The 17,540-nt window shown below is 37.9% G+C and overlaps 2 protein-coding genes across 2 annotated transcripts; one reads left to right on the forward strand and one right to left on the reverse strand.

Moving 5' to 3' along the window:
• The first annotated feature begins 1,533 nt into the window (after positions 1-1,533).
• LOC132634077 (high affinity nitrate transporter 2.4-like) lies at positions 1,534-3,490 on the forward strand. Its single transcript, XM_060350387.1, has 3 exons — positions 1,534-2,352; positions 2,500-2,615; positions 2,714-3,490. The coding sequence occupies exons 1-3, from the start codon at positions 1,543-1,545 to the stop codon at positions 3,378-3,380; spliced, it is 1,593 nt and encodes a 530-aa protein (XP_060206370.1). The 5' UTR covers positions 1,534-1,542; the 3' UTR covers positions 3,381-3,490.
• Positions 3,491-9,936: 6,446 nt separating this feature from the next.
• On the reverse strand, positions 9,937-17,175 carry LOC132632131 (uncharacterized). The gene is made up of 5 exons (XM_060347969.1): positions 16,818-17,175; positions 14,387-14,684; positions 12,212-12,370; positions 11,740-12,032; positions 9,937-10,547 (listed from the first exon to the last, which is right to left on the reverse strand). Exons 1-5 carry the CDS (start codon positions 17,016-17,018, stop codon positions 10,344-10,346), a joined length of 1,155 nt encoding a protein of 384 aa, XP_060203952.1. The 5' UTR covers positions 17,019-17,175; the 3' UTR covers positions 9,937-10,343.
• Between the last annotated feature and the right edge of the window lie 365 nt (positions 17,176-17,540).

The following is a 17,540-nucleotide window of genomic DNA, read 5'->3' on the forward strand; positions in this document are numbered from 1 at the left end:
ACTTATAACTTAATTTGTCGAGGATATATGGTACCTAGGCAGTCATTTTACAGGAAAATATTTAAATATTACTACATTAGTTGGAGGTACATGAGGAATGAGTAATTGGTACGCTTTCAGCCTAAACTGATACTCTTTCTTTTAGTTTTTTTTTTTTTTTTTAATGACAAGAGAACCGGCCGGCGCTATTCTTCAGGTGCGCACAGGATAAATCCCGTTTTTGTGCAATAGCTCGCAATCCACACATGAGAAATAACATTTTCTTTTAATTTGTTCAAAAGAATACCGTGTTTTTAATATTTAAAAGTTCTTTCAATATAATACTCCCTCATTTCACCTTAATGACATACTCATATATATATATATATATATATATATATATATATATATATATATATATATATATATATACCCATTTAAACTCGAGTTATGTTTAAGACCAAAAGCTCTAAAATTACCTTTGGTATGTGCGAAAAACATTGTTTCCCGTTAAGCTGTGTGCCCTATCAAATACTTTAATTCCTCCCTCTATTTTTACTTGTCTTGTATTGATTTGGCACACTCCTTAAGAAGCAACAGATAGAATATCAATTTTATTATATAATCCCTAATTATTACCAAGGGATATAATGATTGAGATCAATCAAACATACTCTAAAAGTTGTGCAGCCACTACCAATTTTTTTTAAGTTTTCAACCCGACAACAAATTATAAGAGTAAAATAGGAACAAAATGGTAAATTATCTCTTGGTTTTCCAAACTGAACAAGTAAAAATGGACAACTATTTTAGTATACTGGACAAGTAAAAATAGACGGAGGGAGTAAATCCTCCGGTCCATTTTACTTTTTGTGTTTTCCTTTTATACGTCCTTTACATGAACATTAACTAAAAGGGTAATTTGACAAAATTATTCTTATTCATTCCTATGATCTCAATTTAATTCTACAGTCTTTTTCATTTTAACCTCTCTCCACATTTATTGCGTAAGAACAAAGGTGAAATCTAATAATTAATTGTATCTTGATTCTCAAAACGACAACTATTTTTTACCACTTATTTTTTAGTAAGCACGACAACTAAAATGGATTGGAGGAGATATGACCATAAAAAATGAAATGGAAGGAGTATGTAGCTTTCAGCTGGGATCGTCTAGCTGGTTCAGAAATATATTTAACCAACAACAACTATTTGACTAGGAGTATATATATCATGCTAATTACTTAAAAAACCAAGGGTTATCCAAGTCTGTTGGCAAGTTAATATATATGGACATAAAATATGTAAGGATCCTTTGGATGCGATAAAGGTTACCGGTATTAGTTAGATGCGGCGAAGTGGATTAATTAATTCCTTAAACAGATTGGGACCATTCGGAATCTCCATTGGGTTACTTAGCTTGTAAATTTTCAACGCCTTAATGCCTATATAATCACATAAAGTGGCACCAGTTAAAACATCAACTTCAAATTAATCAAACTGAGGCTTAGTTTCTTTTCTAGTAGCATTTCAATCAAAAAAAAAAAAGTCAAAAGAAGAAAAATGGCTGATGTTGAGGGATCACCTGGGACTTCTATGCATGGAGTCACCGGTAGAGAGCCGGTTCTTGCTTTCTCTGTGGCATCTCCAATGGCGCAAACTGATACCACTGCACATTTTAAAGTGCGAGTAGATACTGAACACAAGGCCATGAATTTCAAGTTCTATTCATTTTCCAAGCCACACGGTCTAACCTTTCAGCTCTCGTGGTTTTCTTTCTTCACTTGTTTTGTTTCAACATTTGCTGCTGCGCCTTTAGTTCCAATTATTAGGGACAATCTTAACTTGACCAAAGTGGATGTTGGTAATGCTGGAGTTGCATCTGTTTCTGGAAGTATTCTATCCAGGCTTGCAATGGGTGCAGTATGTGACATGTTGGGTCCTAGATATGGATGTGCGTTTCTCATAATGTTGACAGCACCACCTGTGTTTTGCATGTCATTTGTATCTTCAGCTGGTGGTTATGTTGCTGTTAGGTTCATGATTGGGTTCTCACTCGCGACATTTGTTTCTTGTCAATATTGGATGAGTACCATGTTTAACAGCCAGATTATTGGGCTTGTTAATGGAACAGCAGCTGGATGGGGGAACATGGGTGGTGGAGCTACTCAACTAATTATGCCTCTCCTCTATGATTTAATTCAAAGAGCAGGGGCTACTCCCTTTACTGCTTGGAGAATTGCATTCTTCATTCCTGGATGGTGTCATGTCATCATGGGAATCTTGGTCTTAACTCTTGGACAAGACTTGCCTGATGGTAATCGTGCTTCCCTACAGAAGCAAGGTGGTGCTTCTAATGATAAATTCTCCAAGGTCAGTTCATTTCCAAACAAAATTTTGTGTGACCTATCTCATCGAAAAGTTAAACAGAGTACTCCTTTATTTCACTTAATTATGTCTTCAACAACATTTTAAATGAAAGAACGTTTCGCTAACTATTCTGTCTCTATCTTTTCATAGATATTGTGGTATGCTGTAACAAATTACAGGACATGGATATTTGTCCTGCTCTATGGATACTCCATGGGAGTTGAATTGACTACAGATAATGTGATAGCTGAGTACTTCTTTGATAGGTCTGATTTGCATCCATAATTAAGCTTTCCGTTACAAAGAGTACTAAATTTTCATGGCCTAATAAAAAGAAATATTCTTTGTTTAAAAATTTGTGTAGATTTGATTTGAAGCTTCAGCTGGCTGGAATCGTAGCTGCTGTATTTGGTATGGCTAACCTCTTATCTCGACCCCTCGGAGGATGGTGCTCAGACTTTTCAGCCAAACTCTTTGGAATGAGGGGCAGGCTATGGAACCTATGGATCTTACAAACACTTGGTGGAGTTTTTTGTATCCTCCTCGGAAGAGCTAACACACTTCCCTTGGCTATTTTTTGGATGATCATATTCTCCTTAGCCGCTCAAGCAGCAGAGGGAGCTACATTTGGCATTATTCCCTTCGTTTCACGACGATCATTAGGTATAATCTCAGGTATGACAGGAGCTGGAGGCAATTTTGGTTCTGGATTGACACAACTCATATTTTTCTCAAGCGCAAAGTACTCAACAGAAACAGGAATAACTTACATGGGGTTCATGATCATAGCCTGTACACTTCCTGTAGCATTGGTTCATTTCCCACAATGGGGAAGTATGTTCTTGCCTCCAACAAAAGACCCTGTCAAGGGTTCCGAAGAGCATTACTTCTCCTCTGAGTACACTGAGGCTGAGCAGCAGAAAGGTATGCACCAAAATAGCATCAAGTTTGCCGAGAACTGCCGGTCAGAGCGTGGCAAGCGTGTGACTTCAGCACCCACTCCACCTAATGTAACACCAAGCCATGTTTAAGCCTCTCAGTACAATAATATGGATGAGTGGTTGCTTCAAAATAAATTAGTCATACAGTTTATTTCCATCTAATATTATGGGACTCTTAAGATTAAACAGTTGATTTTGTGTAAACCTCCCTTACAAGGAAGAGCACTTTTGTCTAACAACTTTTTAAATTTGTTGTATGCGTCTCGGCAACGCCGATGTGTGAAGTCCATGCTACGACAATAGATGTTGTTGCGAAAAATTATTATTGGAGAACTAGCATGGTATCTCAATAATGGAGTTTCCCGATTTGTTTGAAAAAGCGTTCTTCTTCACGTTATTAAGAATTAAAGGAAAAAGGGTCAAATTTTCCCTTCAACTTTGCAAATGGTGTTGAGTTGCCCTCCGTTAATAGTTGGTGTCCTTTTTGACTAAGAAGCTTTCCAATACGTGGGCTTTTTGTTACGAGAGGAATGGGTCTAAGTTGCCTTTGAACTGTTCTAAATGGTTAAAATTTACTCCCCAACTTTAATCACAGAATCACTATTCCGGTGGTGGCATCACCATTTTTTTCAATTGTCAGAACCTCTTAACGCCTAGATCTCTATATCCCAAGGTCAGATTTGTTGGGAAGAAACAAGCAATAACCAAATTGCACGACAAGGTAACAGCGGAAGAAATATCCAAATCGAAACTTCCCACACTATTTGAATCAAGAGAAGACAATAAACACTAGCACAAATGGAAATCCAGGCAGCAGCTATACCAACAATAAAATAGCAAAGCAAGCAAAAAAATCGAATGGAAGAGACACCAAATTTACGTGGTAAAACCCCTTCAATGTGAAGAGGAAACATCCACGAGACCTTCGGCCCACAAAAGCTCAACTATAAACAACAAGAGTTACAACAATGCTCTCCAAATGGCTACAACAACAAAGCCAAGCACGGAGCAACAATACATAAAAGATAGCACCAAAACTAGTGAAGAAAGGAGAGAAATTACCCCCCAAAAACGAGTTATTGTTCGTAACGAATCAGGAAACACAATTTAAAGTGGACTGCTGTAGCAGAAAATTTCTGGACGAAAATCTGCTTTCTCTCTCACGTTTTTCTCTCTATATGGCTGCTATGAATTTACTCTTGTGTTCTCAAAATAAGACCTAAATTGATCCTATATATAGAGGAAATTTTGGGCAAAATTGGTCTGGTCCAAATTGGATTGGGTTTATTAATCCAATTCCACATAGGAAGGGAAAACCCAAAAACCTAACAATTCTCCCCCCTCCCGACTATGTGGAGAAAACCGTCATCCTGGCGATCAAGCAACACTCTAAATTTAGACTCGCAGCCAAGCCTAGGACAACTTGAATAGATGACATCTTCACAAATGGAGAAACGATTTCATCAAAAACAACTCCCTTCTTCTGATTAAAGCCCTTGACAACCAATCTAGCCTTGTACCGTGGAACTGGGTTACCATCTTCATGTTTCACCCTAAAAACCCACCTGTTTTTCAAAGTTTTTCTATCTCTAGGAAGCTTAACCAGATCAAATGTATGATTATCATGCAAGAATTTAATCTCATTTTGCATAGCATCAAACCACCTTTCTTTTTCTTCACTATCCATGGCCTCATCAAAACTTTCAGGTTCTCCCCCATCAGTCAAGAGTACAAACTCATTGGGAGAATAACGAGATGAAAGTGTTTTCTCTCTAATAGATCTTCTGAGAGAACTCTCTGGAACGTCAATAGCAACTGGTTGCTGGCCAACCACATCATCTTCCACTGGAGCATGAACAACATCATGCTGGTCATTCTGAACATGATCACTATCTTCATTATCAACTTGATCTTCATTATTTTGAAGATTTTCTTCAGGTGCAATAGTCATAGGAACTGGATCAACATCAATTAAGCTCTCATTGCTCTGAGAATCAACCTTCTCAGCTTTGTCAAAATCTTCAATTGTTTGGTCTTCAAAGAACACAACATCACGGCTTCTAACAAGTTTCTTCTCAACTGGATCATAGAAACGATAGCCAAATTCGTCTTGACCATAACCAATGAAGATACACTGCCTAGTTTTAACTTCCAGCTTTGACCTCTCATCCTTAGGAACATGCACAAAGGCCTTGCACCCGAAGACTTTCAGATAAGCATAAGAGACATTCTTACCAAACCAAACTCTGTCAGGGACATCGCCATCCAAAGCAACAGTAGGAGATAAATTGATAACATAAGCAGCAGTATTAAGTGCTTCTGCCCAAAATGAATCTGGCAACTTAGCATCTGAAAGCAAACATCTGACCCTCTCAACTAGAGTTTTGTCCATCCTCTCTGCTAGACCATTTAACTGAGGAGTCTTTGGAGGAGTTTTCTGATGCCGAATACCCTGCTGTCTACAATAATTATCAAGGGACCAATGTATTCACCCCCATTGTCTGAGCGGATGCATTTGAGTTTCTTCCATGTCTGTCTCTCAACTAAGGCCTGGAAAGTCTTGAACACATCAAGTACTTGATCCTTGGACTTCAAAGGAAATACCCAGAGTTTGCGAGAATGATCATCAATAAAAGTCACAAAGTAAAGTGCACCACCATGAGAGCTTACTTTAAAAGGACCACACAAATCAGAATATACCAACTCTAGCAAATCTAGCTTTCTTGAAGGTGAATGACTGTGAAAATAAACTCTTTTCTGTTTTCCGGCTAAGCAAAGAACACATCTCTTTAACTTTTCTTGTTTCACTCCAGAAAGAAAATTCTTCTTAGCCAAATTATCAATCCCCTTCTCTCTCATATGACTCAGCCTTCTATGCCATAACTCTGATGAAGTATCATTCTCCACCAAATTTACTGAGTCACTACAAATGGAGCCCTGAAATAAGTACAAGTCAGATATCTTGTTACCTCGAGCCATAATCATTGAACCTTTAAGAAGCTTCCACTAGCCACCACCAACGGTTTGATCATAACCCTCATCATCAAGCTTTCCTACAGAAATTAAATTCAAACGAACATCTGGAGCATGCTTGACATTGTTAAGAACCAACCTCGAATCGTTCTTACTTTTCAAGCATACTGTGCCAATACCAAGTACCTCAACCTCACTATCATTTCCCATTCGTAAATTTTCAAAATTACCCGGAGTATAAGAAGAAAATAATTCTTTCTTTGGCGTGACATGAGAAGTGGCACCTGAATCCACAAACCAGATAGACTCATCACAAACAAGATTGATATCATTTTTACCACAAGCAACAAGAAGATCATTTTCAGCAACAATAACAACACGATTTTCATTATCGCCTTCTTTCTTTTGCCTTTTCTGGTCTCTCTTAAACTTGTAGTAATGTTTCTTGATGTGCCCTTTCAAGTGACAATATTCACATGTAAGAGTCTTGTACCTGGAGGATCTTGACTTGCTTCTACTTTTGCCTCTGTCATTCTGACATCTGAATTTACTTCTCCCCCTGTCTTCAGTAACCAAAACATCGGAGTGTGAAGTTGAAGAAAACGAAGCTTGAGATCTTCTTCTCATCTCTTCATTCAAAACACCACTCTTAGCATATTCCATAGTTACGCCATTATTGGGAGCAGAATTAGTCAAAGAAACTCGAAGAGTTTCCCAAGAGTCTAGCAGAGTATCAAGAAGCCAAAGTCCCTGTATTTCTTCATCAAACTTGACACCCATTCCAGACAGCTGATCAAGGACACCCTGAAAATCATTGATATGATCAGAAATAGGGCTTCCCTCTTCGTATCTAATATTCATCAATTGTTTCAGTAGGAACAACTTATTATTGCCAGTCTTCGAAGCATAAAGTGTCTCGAGCTTTTCGTACAAGCTTTTAGCATTTGTCTCATTCACAATATGATTTCGAACATTATCTTCAGCCCATTGCCTAATATAGCCACAAACCTGTAAGTGCTCAAATTCCCACTCTTCATCTTTAATAGACTCGGGTTTCTTAGAAGCAAACACGAGTAAATGTAATTTCTTGACAAATAAAAGATCTTTCATCTTGCTTTTCCAAATATGGTAATTACAGCCATTTAAACAAACCATCTTGCTCATATTTACCTCCATCATTCAAATAGACAATCAACACAACCAAATACAACCACAAGCTCTGATACCACTTTGTTGGGAAGAAACAAGCAATAACCAAATTGCACGACAAGGTAACAGCGGAAGAAATACCCAAGTCGAAACTTCCCACACTATTTGAACCAAGAGAAGACAATAAACACTAGCACAAATGGAAATCCAGGCAGCAGCTATACCAACAATAAAATAGCAAAGCAAGCAAAAATAAATCGAATGGAAGAGACACCAAATTTACGTGGTAAAACCCCTTCAATGTGAAGAGGAAACATCCACGGGACCTCCGGCCCGCAAAAGCTCCACTATAAACAACAAGAGTTACAACAATGTTCTCCAAATGGCTACAACAACAAAGCCAAGCACGGAGCAACAATACATAAAAGATAGCACCAAAACTAGTGAAGAAAGGAGAGAAATTACCCCCCAAAAACGAGCTATTGTTCGTACTCTAAAACTGGAGCTACAGACTACAAAATCCGATCTCCACCGTTGAAATCGAAGAACCAGATGTTGAGAACCCCCAGTTCAAATTTCAGCACGATCCAACGGTTAACGAATCAGGAAACGCAATTTAAAGTGGACTGCTGTAGCAGAAAATTTCTGGACGAAAATCTGCTTTCTCTCTCACGTTTTTCTCTCTATATGTCTGCTATGAATTCACTCTTGTGTTCTCAAAATAAGACCTAAATTGATCCTATATATAGAGGAAATTTTAGGCAAAATTGGCCTGGTCCAAATTGGATTAGGTTTATTAATCCAATTCCACATAGGAAGGAAAAACCCAAAAACCTAACAAGATTAACCACCCAAATATAATTATCAATTGCACCTCCAAGAATGAAGTCCTAATGGAAGCTTAACCATAGGCACAGACAGAAGGATCCTTTCAGCTATTCTCAAGTACTCAGTTTCGGATTCTCAAGATGCTTTAATTGATATATTTTGTAGTCATTTTAAAAAGGTAGTGGTTAAGCTTGATCCTGCTTCTGTGGTTTCACAGACCAACAAAGCAAGTGTTCTATGGGAGCACGTGCACGACAGGTATCGAAGACCAACGGTACCAAATACTCAGCGGGCATATCTCTCCTATGACCTCGTAGCTCTTCTACATAGCGGTTTTTTTTTTTCTTCTTTTTACATAGCACTTTTTGAATTAAATCAGATATAACATATTCAACACCATGGTCCCTCAACAAATTCTGAGATTCTAGCGACCATCTTCCACATATCAGGAGACCATTATCGACAATCCAAGAACCGTTGAGGTGGTAGGATTTTGAATTCACTGTCATCTTTTTATCATCAGTGTTTCCCTATAGAGCAAAGCAAGGACACGAAAATGATTGTGAGGCTGTGAAAGGTAGGTTGGTTTTTTTGGATACCATCCAAGCCTAGATATTCTCGTTATATGCCACATATGGCATGTCTAGTTCACTTTCAGTAGTCTGTTAGCATCTTGGAACTTAACGAATAACTAGGAACTGAAACTTGTAGAATCCAAACATAAACATTATTGATTAGATTCTACTGATGATACAAATAGTAACATAATTCTGGAAATTACATAAAACATATGAATGTACATCCTTGCAAGTACTAATTAAGATTCGTTATCGTGGTTCTGTACGATATGGATCGATTCGTTTGGTGTGTAGTATTAAAAGTGTTCTGTCTAGCTCCAGCCCTGTAAATGTTGGGGTATTGGCCTGCTATTAAAATCATTTGCATTTGTACCTGAACAGAAAATGACGGTCACCGGGTTCGGAAGCAGCCAACCCTCAAATTTTTGACGCAAAAGAACATCACAAGGCAGAAGGAAAAACATGGAGTTCCTCCATGCTGACACTTATTTTGACATTTTGAATCGAACATTGATTGCCACTACAACAAATACCAGACTAATTCATCCAGAATTTGGTCCCCTACCGTCTAAACTAAGTATCCTAAGCAGCACTTTGCTCATTAATTAGTTTCCCTTCTTCGAATTTCCCATCTTCCAATCTATCACGCGCATCTACAGTCAACAGTAGTTGCCGAAATTTAAGCCAAGATGAAGTCAAAAAGAAGAACATGTAGACTCTATGAGGTACAGTCCTGTGTTATGAAGTGGAATAATATCAAAAGTTGGTGTTCACACTTCAATTAAGACGAAAAATTGAAGTGATTTATTTTTGTCGTAATAGCGGGGGTTAGTCAAATTTCAGCCTTATAATGAAATAAGTCACTATCATAAAACTATTTTTGAACTACATTAGTACTCTAATTATAATGAAGTTTACATCTCCTCAATTTGATGAGCCAAATTACCTAACACCAGTAAAAGGTAGCAATGCCTAATAAGATAATTGAGATGGGCACAAATTAATTTAGACATCACCCATGTAAAAAAGGTTTAGCCTGCTAAAATGATAGTGTTGTCACTACCCATCACCCCCGAAGCATTCAACAATGATTATCTCTACCATCCACAAATACTGTATGATAAATAAATTGCTGCCATTTGATTAAGTAGGCAATAAGCAGTTATGGACCTTATGGCAAAGGATAAGTGGTAGCTCCAGAGCTGTCGATTAACTGTACACATATCCCAACTGAAGTCGACACTAGTTTAAATTACATGAAAGTTTTGTTCTCCTGGAGATACGACATAAAGTGAAATAAGTTAGAACCGCCCCGGATGAAAAAATTACCGTACATGGGATTAGCACACCATGATTCACCTCTACGCTGTGAAAATCAACCAACACCGCTTCAAAACTCTCCAATACTTTCCAAGTTGATGGCAGAACTACAGGGTCAAGAGGAATTTTGTGGCATCCACTGTAGCCAAAAAAAATTCAATATTTTAACAGACTGATACTAATTTATAGGAAACCCTATAGCCAATTAAGAATCCTGGCTATCTGACTGGAGATTCAGCTGGGAAGCCACAAGCTTAGAGAGCTCGTTAATTGCAGCTTGGACAGGGTCAGAATCTGAATCTGCATGCCTTGGACTTAATCTGCTGTATTCACTTGCAGCAACCTTTGTCTTTTTCGATGTAGCTAAAACCCTTTGCAAATCCGATTCTGATAGCGGCCTTGATTCCTGCTAAAAGAGAAATAAGGAAATTAAACCCAGCCTAACCTAGATTGCAAATGTCCATCTATCTTTAAGTAACCTTGCATCGTCAACATAACAGCTTAGGTATATTAATAACACGTGCAGCAATAACTATGGGTGTGTTCGGTATGAAGGAAAATGTTTTCCAGGAAAATAAGTGAACTTCTTACTTATTTTCTTGTGTTTGGTGCGTAAGCCAAAAAATTTATCCTCAGTCTGTGGAGTGGTGGGGATGGGGTGGGGATGAAGATGAGGTGTGTTGGAGGGTAGGGAGGACACAATCAATGTGGAATATCACTTGTGGAACTTGTTTTCCCTACTTCCACTAAAGAAGTCATTTTCCTCACTATTAAGGACCTTGTTTTCCTAGAGAAAATGTTTTCCAAAAATTTTAACGAAAACCTCCATACCAGACACCCTGTGTCTCAGTTGCAGATGCATAACTTTTTTTTTTTTTTTGATGACATGGGAACCCGCAGCCGCTACCCTTCGGGTGCGCACAGGGTAAACCCAGCTCCTGTGTAATAGCTCGCAAACCACACGGGAGAGATAACCCACAATAGGCAAGCCCCGTGCGCGACCCAGAAGGCAAATCCCCTGTTGTCGTAGGCAGGGGGTTTCGAACCTGAGACCTCCATTATGAAAGCCCCATGCTCAACCAACTAAGCCACCCTTGCGGGTTAAAAAAAAAAAAAAAAAAGATTCTTGATTGGTCCTCTTGTTTTTTATTTATATTTTTCCTTCCAGGCCCTGTCACAGAGTTGAATCAGGTTCCTAAATCTATTTGATATCAATAAAATTCAAAAGGATAGCATGTAAAACAGAGATTATAATGGTTCAGTATAGGAGGACATCTGAAACGTTCCCTTCCCCCTCTCAATCTGCAGTGCGGTGACATGCTGAAGCTACAGAGGAGGTAGAAGCAGTTCAAGTGGACTAGCTGTTCCTTGTAGGAACAGAAAGCTGTACTTCATCTTTTTTTTTTTTTTTTTCTTTTTTTATGAGAAAAAAAAAAAGCTGTTCTTCACCTTATTTTTCCCTAATCATCCTTTCTTAAAATATGCATTCATCAGATAAGTCATAGTCCCTAAAACTAACTATCACTTAGCAACTTTTTCTGAAGGAGAGTACAAATTTAAATTAGAAATTTGAGGAAAAGCCAAAAGGAATACTATTCCGCAGTTCGCTTTCCACTCTTCTCATCATTAAGCAAGTCCCGGATAGGGAAGTAGGCAGCTTTTTTACATAGCTCAAGAAGATCAGAACCAGTGTTTCCATCACACAGACTAGCAATGCGGTCATAGTCAATGTTATCTTCTACCTTCTCGTCCCTCAGGATCACCTTCAAAATCTCAGCTCTCTCTCGTGGGTCAGGCATTCCAATCTCAAAGGCCTGAGGAAGACGTCGAAGAATTGCTTCATCAAGCTCAGATGGCCGATTAGTAGCAGCAAGTACCATAACCCGTGCATTTTCTACATAAGCATAACCACAGTAAATAAAGTCAACAGAATTTCCTCGGCTAGATCACATTTTAACTTAATAAATGACAACCATCTCAAATTGCATAATTTCATGCGGAAATGTTGTAACATATGTGACGGTGATGAAAGCTACTAATAAAAAAAATCATCTCATTAAGGAGTGCACCTACGATCTGTGGTAAAACCATCCCATAAAGCCATGAATTCAGTCTTCATGTTTGTTAACGCCTCATTGTCAGTAGTCTTGCGCTGACCCAAAAAGCTATCCACTTCGTCAATGAATATAATTGCTGGCTGAAGTTTATGTGCCAAACTAAACACTGCAGCAACTGTAGGAAATTCAGAAGCACAAATCAATGAAGAAGTCTAACATCAAGTTGAATTGCGAACCCTACACAAACCACTTTTTTCATCACTTAATGCAAATCAGTGACACAAGCAATTACAAAAAGAATTCTAGTAAGAACATCTAAGAATATAATATGATTTTTACTCCTTCAACGCTTTGTACAACCTCACCTTGTGGGTTTGTGGGGATTTGGGGGTTGTTGTTGGGGGGGGGGGGGGGGGGGGGGGGGGTTAATATTTGCATTTATCTCTATAGCATAAGTACATGAAGGTTTCTCACTAGAAACATCAAACTCAATTATGTTAGCCACCATTTTCGAACTAGAATAAACGTCATGTCAAACAAAAAACTCCTTATACTTTTACACCTTGCCTTCAGTATAATGGGGCTGGCCATGGCATGGAAGTCCACCTATTTTCATGAAATGATATTACAAAGAGCAAAATTTGAACAGCACATGAATTATCATGAGATCATGTTTGTCACTGTCCTCTCCTACTATCTTTTCCCTTCATTCCTCACTCTTTCCCAAAACGTCTCAATATTGAAGTCACTAGTCCACAATTCATTTTCATCTCTCCCTCTACCCTCACGCTGTCCCACTCTCTCCCTCTTTCCAACTAAGGTGGAGGCTCAAGATTTTTTTTTTCTTTTTTTTTTTTTTTTAAATAACCAAGAAATTTCTCAAGAGCAATGGTGCACGGTCTAGAACTCAGTAGATAATAAGCCCATCCCTCTATACTCTTCTCCACTTAAATATCAGGCTTTTGTCTGTAGTAAGGTTCGAATGTGTGATGTTGTCTGACCCACACATAACGCATTGCACTCTTATCAGGCCTAGGACGGTGGAGGCTCAAGATTTAACTAAGCCAAAAAAAAGGGAGATCTAATATGATTGCACTTCATAGTGGTAGATAGAAATTCGCCGTTGGCTTCTTGCAACCATTGTGGTAGAATTCTTCCAACCCAAAGATGAACGGACAATACCCTACAGTGTCTATTCTAACAGTCCCTATAAGAAGTGTAGGACAAGAAATCTGATACTTTCTTTTTTGATGTTTCAACCCTTTCTCCCCTTCACTTATTTACTTCTAATTTGATAATCTATGATTCTTTATCCTATTCCAAAGACTCAGAAATGGAGCATGCACTTGAAAATTTTCTTTTATCACAACAATCATTATAATTGTGTTTCATATCCCTCATGTTGTGCAAGCTTGGACTTTCCATGGTGATTCTTGAATTTTGCGGCAAGTAACTTGTTTGAGATTAGTTAAGAACTGGACAGTTTACTTTGTGGATCACAGTTAAGCGTAACAATGAAACGAAATACTTTTAAACTGCCAAATCAGCTCGAACCAAATTGTAACTGCCCACACTGAAGTTAGTGAATCCTAGTAGAAATGTTCAATTTGAATTCTTGATTTCAAGAACTACCAAGTACCAATGATAGCTCGGTTTGAGATTTTAGGCAAAGATCACATAGAGAAAAAGGGTGTACGCCTTACTTTTTACCCTACTAAACAAGAACAAACCAGAATGAGCAAAAGCACCATATTACGGCCAAAAGAAGAAAAAAAATTAACCGAAAGAGAGAAACATCTGACAATGCAGATCACGAGGTCCTTCCTATATTATGCACATAAATATGGAAACAATGTAATCATAATTTAGCAAGAGAGACTTGAAATCATGCTTTTGTTTATCCCCTGGAAAACTTTATTTGAATGAGAAAATTCCATAAAGAATAATAACTAACAGAATTTTCAATGAATTTTAATCCCCCATAAATATATACTAATAAAGTTGCAAAACACTAGATTCTCTTGGTTATCTTATTCAGGGGGGAATAATTCTTGTCGAACCAGAATTACAACCGAGACAAGATTCACAAGTAAAACAAGGTCTAAGAAAATTTGAATAATCAAAAAGCATACCAAACAAAAGATATTGCTGAGAAAGAATCTCAAAAAAGTAAGGACAAGATCTGACTCACCCAGTTTTTGGGCATCACCGAACCATTTGCTCATCAAATTCGATGTTCTCACATTAATAAACACAGCACCTGACTCTTTAGCAATTGCTTTGGCAAGCATGGTCTTTCCAGTGCCAGGGGGTCCATAGAGCAACACTCCTTTTTGAGGACCCAGAAGCTTCCCAGAAAAGAGTTCAGGCCTCCTCAAGGGAAGAATTACCAATTCATATAGAGCTTGCTTAATAGATTCCAATCCACCAACAGAACCAAATTCCACATCAATATGATCAGGGTTGACTACATCACAGGCTATTACATCCTGTTGAAAAAGCACAAAGGGGCACAAAAATTCAATACGAAAATGATTGCTTTTGACTAATTATTCTCACCAAAAAGGAAATATAGCATGCTAAAGTAATAAAGCATGTGGTTTATAATTAGTTATCATAACATCTTGTGAACCAAAGTATTTGAAGGGGAAAAACTCTCATAAACCAGCAGGAAGAGGTCATAATCAACAAGCACAGAAATTTGAACCCAACACAACAACAACAACAACATGCCTAGTGTAATGTAATCCCACAAGTGGGGTCTGGGGAGGGTAAGATGTACGCAGTCCTTACCCCTTCCTTTGTGGGGTAGAGAAGTTGTTTCCAATAGACCCCCGGCTCAAAGGAAGTAAATCCAAGCAGTAATGAAAGGAAAATCACGACAGCAAAAAGCAAGATACACAAAGCAAATAAAGCGATAGTCGTAGTAAGAAATGGAGAAAATGTATGATACTACATGAATCCTAAAGATATACTACTAAATAAGGAGAAGATGTTCTCGATAGAAGGTTTATGAAATTATTTTCTACATTCATTTTTCCGGGTTTGGTTGAGTATACAGATATGGTAATCGTACAAGATTGAGGATAGAGGATAAGGATAGTGTTTTAGTAAAATCTGAAACAGTGTCTAATTGTCGGTCGAAACAAGCATTTTTTGAAAGGAAACAGGTGATAAAGAGTAAGAGTTGAGATGTTTCTAAAGAAAAGTGACTTCCTCCCATCGGTGAGGAAAGCGTTTCCCATTTTGACCAAAAAAATTCTTTGGGGAAAACATTGTCTTTGAATACAAGTCAGCGTAATAATTGAAATGACTGGAAACACTATCCTCCATACAAAAAACAACCTGTCTGTTTGACAAACAAAATGCCATGATTATTTCTTGACCAACACAGTGTTCAATGAATAAAGGATTGTCTACTCAACTTAATACTAATTTAATAGAAGCATATTTTACCATGATTGAAAGAACTAGTGCCACTTTTATAACCTTTCTCCAGCGAGTGTCATGGCATTGCTCACTTCCATTTCACAACAAAATAAATAGATGCATCCTTGACAAGCCACTTTTCCCCAAAAGAACACAATCACTTTATTAAAACAAGATTAACTCCTCTTGCAAACAAAGCGGAAAAAACTCAAATATACCGAGGTCTAAAATAAAACAACATACTCAGTGCAAGCCCACAAGTGGGGCTTGGAGAGGGTAGGATGTACCCAGACGTTACCCCTACCTTTGTGGGGTAGAGAGGCTATTTCCCATAGACCCTCGGCTCAAAAGAGAAGTTTTCGAAGTAGGGTTGCAAGAAAAATATGAAAACAAATAGCCAGATACAAAGCAAATGAAGTAACAGATAGCACGTTGAAGAATAGTAACTACACGGCTACGAAATAACTATTAGTAGTACTAAACAAGGAGGAGAGGTGATGAAGCTAGCCCCCTTCCTCTCCCACACAAAGTACAACAACACTCGGCTACCTGCTATCCCTCTACCTATTAACTGAGGTCTAAAATATAAAACCAAAATGTTAACTAAAGTCGAGCATGCAAGCTTACACCATTGCATTCCACTGGCAATTAGAATCTGCATTTTACAATTTCAGCAGCCCATTATGCGTGTTTCGTTCTCAACAATATTACGCAATAGACCATAATGATCAATAACCAAAAATTATAAAAATAAGTATGAGTTAATGGTAAAAAACACTCATAAACTAGCACCTTTTCACGAGTTTCATACCTCAACTATCCATTGTTCTATTAACCTACCTAAATTATCACTCCATGTGTTTTAATATAAAGGAAGTGATAGGTTAAGCCGGTAAATGGTACATGGAATAATGAATAGTTGAGGTATGAACTCATAAAAAAGTGATAGTTTAGCTATGTTTTTTAGCATTAACTTAATACTCCCTCCGTTCCAAAAAGATTTTTATATTTAAAAATAATTTATAATCATACAAATATATAAGGCTCATTTTGGATCACGCATTTTAAATGTTCCTTTATTTTTCCAAGATAATCTTTTTGGACGGACGAAGTAAGTATTTACAAACAAAAAAAAAAAAAGGTAAGCAACTGAAATTCGATGGTAAAAATTGGGGAAATTAAAAGGGGGGAACCTCATAGGGATTGGTTTGAATGAGAGGTCGACCAAGGCGCTTAGCAAGTTCCTTCTTGTGCTCGAGTGCCTTTTTGGAAGCCTGTCGGTTCGGGTCAAGTTGTCGGAGCCCCACAAACAATACCAGGCTGCTCAGAGCGGCGCTCGCAGCATAAAGGATGAGTTCTTGCAACAACTTCGTCTCCGATGAACGACGCTTCATCTTCACGCTACACTTTTGATTCCACACAAATACAACAAGTCTAGTCTAGCCTCTCGAGGAGACCAGTTTAATTTACAATCATTTTTTTGGGCGGAATGCCCTTCAAAAGCACTGTGTTTTTTTTTTTGTCCCTCAAATTGGTCTCGCTTAATATGGGAAGTTAGTGTATTTGAATTCCAGCTCAGTAAAAAATGAATTTCACAATGCAGAAGTTTGGATAAGCAAGATACAGTTACTCTACCTGAAATGCAAAATTCTACCTTAAAACTCCGTCTCAGGCTTAATTTTAGCTCGAATAGGTCTAGCTTTACTATAAAATTTTATTTTATAAATTTTTATTTCTTTTAACTGAGTCCAAATTCAAACCTCCGCTAGGGAGAATAAAAATTAAAGACCCCCAAAACCAATTTGAGGGGGGTAATTAAAGACGAGTTCCTTTGAAGGGCCACACAAAAAAATGATTTTAGCTAGCCCCCTTTAGGCTGAAAAAAAATTATAATCGTAACAATTTGGAGTCGTCCA

The sequence above is a fragment of the Lycium barbarum genome, chromosome 3 (genome assembly GCF_019175385.1).
Source record: "Lycium barbarum isolate Lr01 chromosome 3, ASM1917538v2, whole genome shotgun sequence".
Classification (NCBI taxonomy): Eukaryota; Viridiplantae; Streptophyta; class Magnoliopsida; order Solanales; family Solanaceae; genus Lycium; species Lycium barbarum.

Bases quoted from the DNA above. Each gene is read 5' to 3' on its own strand.
- LOC132634077 (XM_060350387.1), top strand. From the start codon at position 1,543: ATGGCTGATGTTGAGGGATCACCTGGGACTTCTATGCATGGAGTCACC. The intron at 2,353-2,499 runs GTCAGTTCATTT...ATCTTTTCATAG, and splicing joins CTAATGATAAATTCTCCAAG to ATATTGTGGTATGCTGTAAC. The intron at 2,616-2,713 runs GTCTGATTTGCA...AAATTTGTGTAG, and splicing joins GCTGAGTACTTCTTTGATAG to ATTTGATTTGAAGCTTCAGC.
- LOC132632131 (XM_060347969.1), bottom strand. From the start codon at position 17,018: ATGAAGCGTCGTTCATCGGAGACGAAGTTGTTGCAAGAACTCATCCTT. The intron at 14,685-16,817 runs GTTCCCCCCTTT...CTTTTTCAACAG, and splicing joins TTCAAACCAATCCCTATGAG to GATGTAATAGCCTGTGATGT. The intron at 12,033-12,211 runs GTAGGTGCACTC...ATGCTTATGTAG, and splicing joins GGATGGTTTTACCACAGATC to AAAATGCACGGGTTATGGTA.